The following is a 6475-nucleotide window of genomic DNA, read 5'->3' as shown; positions in this document are numbered from 1 at the left end:
ATATATATATATATATATATATATATATTAATCTCTTTACATTTATATTTCTTGCTTTTTGTTTTCTGTGCAATTTCTCAGAACATCACATGTCCACCATTGGCAGTCTGATCACTGCACAATGTAATTTGGTCCAACTCACTTAGACAAGTCTATGAAAAAAACTAAACTTGCCTTTTCTGGGTGAGTGCGAGGCAGATCTGTGCCAGCTGTCTTTGGGTATGGATGCTGTCAGGACGTCTGTGCATGAGAGTCCAGACCATTAGCCTTGGCCTGGGAGAGGGAATCTAGGGTGGCAATGCTGAAACAATGCAGTCTGGGTAATAAACTCCTCTGCCTCCTGCCAGTCACCCCTTTAATCTGGAAAAAGGGACACGTGACTACTGTGCAAAATACGGAAAAAGACAAATCCCCCAAATATGGCTACCGTTTTTAATCTCCTTAACTTTCTGACAGCTTGTTTTCCAGGCTGCAAACTTCTGTTTTCACCCTCTGTGAATATACAGTGTTCTTACTGAAGAGAGTAAAATGGGTCTGGCATAAATTGAGTAAAACTCCAGTGCTTTCAACCAAATTCACCAAAAGCAACTAAAAAGCAGCATTATATCGCATTTTTAAGGATTTTCCAAATGAGAATAAGGAAAAGTCTGCTTCATGACATGCTGTGTAAGATACATCTATGGTGATTCTGCTTGCAGAGCAACAACGGGTGAACTCGAGATGTTTACCTTTTCACCTATAGATGGCAGTATTCGGTTGTATATTTGGTGACAGTTGTCAGAAATACTCCATGTCTATCACCAGTATAGGTAAAGTTTCTCATGCAACGCTTTGAGTACAGCTCAGGGCAGTTGGAGCAGAAAACGGTTTCTTGTATCACTCAGAACTTTAGAAAGTATATTTAACTGCTGCTATAAGGAAATAAAGCACAGTCATAGTCTTCTTATTTTTTTCCTGAAAGTGATGCTTGTATTTTTTTTCATTACCTCTATCATTATTAATCTATGATTTGTCATTGTGCATGTTGAACAGGCAGGTCACATAGTTTTAACTCTGCTGTCTGGTTTGTCAACAGGCATGAGAAAGTGCACATATTGGGGGAAAAAACAAACTACACTCACTTTCTGAGAAATGAAATGATACTGACCTGGTACATTTCACTGCACTTCTGTGGCACAAATTACTGTGCAAAGTACTGAAAATGACATACTTCCTCGCAAGCAATACATCTTAATTTTCCTCCAGGAAGTGAGCTCCCTTTGAGTGTTCCCGGTCGACATAATTGGTCAAACTGATATAAATCAGATCTTTGATGCTTAATTGAGCTCTGTTGAGACTTACAATCAGCTATTTCATAGATTCCTGTTGCTGACACAGTTGGTCTTTCCTCCTGTGTCTTACCCTTTAAAAATGGAAGAGCTGAATAGCACATTAGAATAAAGAGATAAATATATATAATAGATATAATCATGAGAAATTCAATGTGGAAAATGGAATTTTAATTCTCAATCCTTGAGCAATTTCTCCTTCTCTGCATTTAAAGTAACTTCTACCAGCCTGTATTTAGAAAATTTACAATAAAACAATCTGTAGCCATTTTGCATCAAACAAATATAATCACATTTATTTTGAAAGTATAAAATTTCACACTATAAAGGCCACTTTTCAGGGAAAATCGACAACCTTTCTGTAAGATTTACACAGAAAAATACCATGTCCCTCTCTGCTGGGCTAACATACTGTCCAGTTCTGTGGCAAAATAAAAGAATTGTTCTACTCCACCACAGAAAGTAGTTGGCAAGATCTGAATAATTTACTCGATACAGGAAAACGGCAGGAGAGTGAGAATTCCGGATTTGTACATCCCACAGAGCAGGTTTTCTGAACGGTTCTCTCTCTTTATCAAACCGGCTTACAGGCACAGCTCGACATTACAGGCACTGTTTGCCTTCTACTGGGAGACTCGAAAAAGAAATCTGCAGTTGACATTCTTTACAATGGCACCAGTCAGTCCACGACAGCATCCCCATGGAGAGAGAATCCTCCGTTTGTACAAACAGAAGGACTCGTTCTGCAGACCTCCCTGTCAGAGGCCGTTTGGCTCACTGCAGACGGGGTGTCCAGACTCTGAGTGTAGCGTTCACATTCCTACTCACCAACTGTGACGTGGTGCCCACTGAGGTAGAACAGTTGTACCAAAAGTCTTATTTATAAAGTATACAAATAAGTAACAGTCACATCAATAAACCTAAAGAGTGGGGTGGGGGGGGGAATAACATCACATTTCACCCACATTTTCAGCACAACAATATGTAGACCGCTGACATATCTGGATATCTGAAAAAAAAATCCCTTCCAACACAAACTACTGCTGCAGTTCTTTCCCTTTCAGGCAGAATGGCGGTTTCACAGATACTAAAATTGTATTATTGCATCTACAAGCCAGTGGGAACAGTTCAGCTGTGAAATGACTAGCTCCGGTGATCTCGGCATGTGAAATCTATCCTTCTCACTCTCGCACGCGCTATTCAAGAGTGCAAACAAAAAAAACAAAGATAAGTCAACAAGCGGGAACTAAAGCGGACACTTGTCATGTCAGAGAGGGCGCATTCCCATACAGAGAGTACGACATGTTCATCAACACTCCTTCCACATTAAAGTGGTATATGTCACGTCCCTTTTGAAGGCTCCTGTCTCTCCTGAAGGCTGGAATGGGCTAAGCGAGCCGACTGGCTCCCGGCAGGGTGGGCAAGGCTAGGCTGGGCCGTGCGGCGCTTACAGCTGGACACCCGGCCGTCTGTGTGGACTAGGACCAGCTGCTGTCTGTCAAACCCCCGGTTCCCTTACGGATGATGATGCTTTCTGTCGACTTGAGGAGCCTCTCTAGACAGGGTGCGTTGATTTTGCCCGGTGGAGGGCCTCTGGGCACCAAGACTGTCTTAGTGTGGCTGTCTGTGCTAGAGGACACAGCGTTATCCTGCGTTAGGTCTCTGGGGGACAGCAGGTGCCTGGAGCCAGCCTGGGCCTGTTCTGCTATGGGGGAGCAGATGGGTGTCGTGTGGAGCCACTTCAGGTTACTGGCGGAGTAGGCTGCAGGAGGAGTGAGGTCAGTGGCTCGCAGGGTTTTGACGCCTGCTGGAGGATCACTGACACTGACGGGGCTCATGACTGCAGTGATGGTCACTGGAGATAGCTGTTGGGAATGAAGGAAACTGTTTAATTTCAATTATTTAGTAGTTTATTATTGAGGGACAATGTCCATTAATTTACAAGAAAACTGCAAATGAGCCAGAGTTCACTTAGTATACCTAAATGTGTCCCTACCAAATATCAAAGGCACCTGAAAAATAAAAAGAATAACATATAATATAACTTGTAACTCTGTTAAAGCCACTGTGAGAAGGGTTTAAAAATTCCCAACTTTGGCAGCCCCAGTGGTAGTATCTGACCCAGGGCCATTAAGACGATCTGCTGTTTGGTGCTGGGCAGGAAGTGCACACTGGGTTTATCAGCGCTTTATCACTGGAAACAGATACCTGCTGTGGCTGAAACAGCACTGATGTGACCAATGGGAATGAACCAAAACAGTAAAGTTGAGGGACATAGCACACAAACAATGAGCTGAAAGAAGCTAAAACGCTAAGAACTGCAGAATCGGGTGATAATACTTTGTCGAGTATTCTGACCATTCTTATGCCCTTAGGCACACAACTCCAAAATTACCTTTTCTCCTCTGTCATTGTTCTTAGTAAATCTGAGACTGCTGTAATACCTCAGTTTAAATAGCTTTTAATCCCCCCCAGACATGTGATTAAATAACAATAGATATTTTAGTCCCTCTGTCACTGCATCGTCACTGTATGTTCTTAGCAGCAGGTCTTCTCTAACCGAAGAGCTCCTACACAACACTTCTGCTTTTGTACAACTTTACCTTCGGTTTCTTGGTGGGAACAGTTTCTTCTGTCTGGGTGACGGTGAGTTGGTCTCTGAGTTTTACATTAGGGAACCAGCTCTTCAACATCTCCTCCATTTTAAGAATGATATTAACATATTTCTCCCTGGGAAAAAAATGAAGATAAAAAAAGAAGGAAGAAGTGAGAGAGAGTGAGAAATATTTACTTTAGCTTTCGTCTATACATCTGAGTAAGCTACCAATAGTCTTACCAGCAAGGCAATCACTTACACTCATGTAGAAAAGCCTGTATTCTGTGTGTGTGTGTGTGTGTGTGTGTGTGTGTGTGTGTGTGTGTGTGTCAGTGGGGGGGAGGGAGTCTTGAGTACATTTCTCACATGTTTAGAGCTCACACGTGGCCTGATGTATAATAGCTCCGCTCGCCTCTAAATATAAAACACCAAAGCCACAACGGTCTCCAACAGCGTCACTGTGAAAAAATAAACTAATTGTGATGACGCAGTTTGTGTTGGAGGTGCGCAGCAGAACGCTGCACACCATTAACTACCACCCGTCAGAACCAGATGGTGGATAGGGATTAGCCCGTGTCATATGATCAGGACCTTCCTGCTATACTCCATTCAGGGCATGTTAAATTCATGTGAAAGATTATCCGCAATAGTGACTGCTAAAAAAGTCACTTTGATCCTATCTACTATTGTGTTGCTGCAGGGGCTGCCAGCTGGCAACACAGAGCAGGCACAGAGAGCGATGCAGGGTTAGTCCACCTTCCAGCCTCTGTCCCGGCTGTCTGGACGGAGGCTGCCACACCCACTCTTTGTCTCCCATATGAGGGCAGCAGCTGGTGGGTGAGGGCTTCAATTAGTCTGTGCCAGACTCAGCAGCACTTTATTTTATATCAGTATACCTTAATGCTTGGCTTCCCATACAGGTACCAGTAGTACTGCTTTAAATGCAGAGGAAGATGGTACATGAAGCGGCTATTTCATCTATAGACTTTCAGTGTAATCATATTGTGTTGATGTGATCATAATGTGCTATTATGCTATAACATTTTGTTCAATTAAAATGATCGTTAGGTTACTCAATCAACAGAAAAATGCTTGACAAGAATTTGGATAATAGCTAATCACGGATTACAGCTTCTCAGATGTAATTGTCTTTTATACCATTGTAAATTAAATGACTGTCGGTCGAACAAAGCAAGCAGTTTAAAGACGTCACATTGGACTTTTCACTACCGTCTGACATTTATTAGACTAAACTAATGAATTCCGAGGGATTAATCAACAGAAAATATAATAATTTGTTGCAGCCCTAGTAAAAAAAATAATGATTTGAAGGAAATTGAAATAATGAAATAGCTAAATTTGTTATGGAAGGTTCTGCTTTACAAGTCAGAATATGTCATTATAGATATTGTGATATTGATTCAACCATATTATCTTATACTCAAGTATACAATATCAGATGCTTAAGAGCCTGAGAATGGCAAATATTTGCTATTTCATGATGTATAACAATTCTAAAGCATCAAAACATTTAAACATTATTGTATCACAGGGACTAAGACTTTCTCCTTTGAAGAGGTGATGTTATATATGCCATTATACCGTCTGGCCAGCGGAGAGCTAATCAAGCAGACACAAGTGTGCTGCTCCCACAGTAGAGCCTGATACATTTTTAACAAGATGCCCAGCTATAGCGAGACACGGCCATCTCTGCAGTAAATTTATCCTGCATGTGTGGGGGTGGTGGCTCCTCGCAGGGCAACCTGCTGTGCACCATGTGTTACAGACATGCTGTCAACCCCTTTGACCCACAGACAACCAGCAGCATTTCTAGCTAATATAACTGAATATTGGGTTGAGTGTAATGTAGTTGTGATTGTGATCAAATGTCCGTAACAGGCATCACAGTGTGCCACAATGTGTTTGTAGCTAAACATGCAGGAGATACATTGAATATTCTAAGATGATAGAGTTCATTGTTTCATGTATAACAGCAGGTGGGCCATGCTGAGGACACTTACCCCATGCACGGGTTCTGCAGGACACCCATGATCCTCTGGATCCTGTCCATGGCCACACTCTCCTGGAAACTGCTGAGTCCTGGAAAAGAAGAAAGTCGTACCATGAGCCACATGAACTGTGTCGACAGCAGGGCTGAGTCTGTGGAGCAGACGGATTGTGTGAAATGCTTGTGTGGAGGAACAGACTCCCTGCCTCTGTGGCCTGGAAGTGTTGGGTCACATAAGGTTTGACAAAGATCCCAAATGAAGCAGTTTTCAGAGCTTGTCTGAACATGGCGCCATCTTCCAGCAGCTGCTTTACTGGAGACTCTGTGGTACAGTATGTTCTCACTCCCCTCTGCCAAGCAGCTAATTTATAACAAGGTCTGAAGCGTGATATTGCTCTAAACTGGCAAAAAATAAAATTGTATCCGTTTTTTAACTCTTACAAAAGGGACATTTTAAAACAGTGTAGTTACTAAGCAGCTTTATCCAAGAAGATATACACACACACACACACACACACACACACACACACACACACACACACA

At 42.3% G+C, this 6475-nt stretch overlaps 1 protein-coding gene across 1 annotated transcript in view; it reads right to left on the bottom strand.

The window, feature by feature from the left end:
• Positions 1 to 174: 174 nt before the first annotated feature.
• ciartb (circadian associated repressor of transcription b) overlaps positions 175 to 6475 on the bottom strand; it is a 9931-nt gene continuing 3630 nt past the window's right edge. Inside the window, exons 4-6 of the mRNA XM_031870225.1 lie at positions 5946 to 6024; positions 3932 to 4058; positions 175 to 3193 (exon numbers count right to left, since the gene is read on the bottom strand). Of these exons, the coding sequence (XP_031726085.1) occupies positions 2807 to 3193; positions 3932 to 4058; positions 5946 to 6024 (593 nt within the window). The 3' untranslated portion in view covers positions 175 to 2806. The remainder of the gene's footprint in view (positions 3194 to 3931; positions 4059 to 5945; positions 6025 to 6475) is intronic.

The sequence above is a fragment of the Anarrhichthys ocellatus genome, unplaced genomic scaffold (genome assembly GCF_004355925.1).
Source record: "Anarrhichthys ocellatus isolate YVR2014 unplaced genomic scaffold, GSC_Weel_1.0 scaffold2, whole genome shotgun sequence".
NCBI classification, from domain to species: Eukaryota; Metazoa; Chordata; class Actinopteri; order Perciformes; family Anarhichadidae; genus Anarrhichthys; species Anarrhichthys ocellatus.
This window is presented reverse-complemented; position numbering and strand designations above follow the sequence as displayed.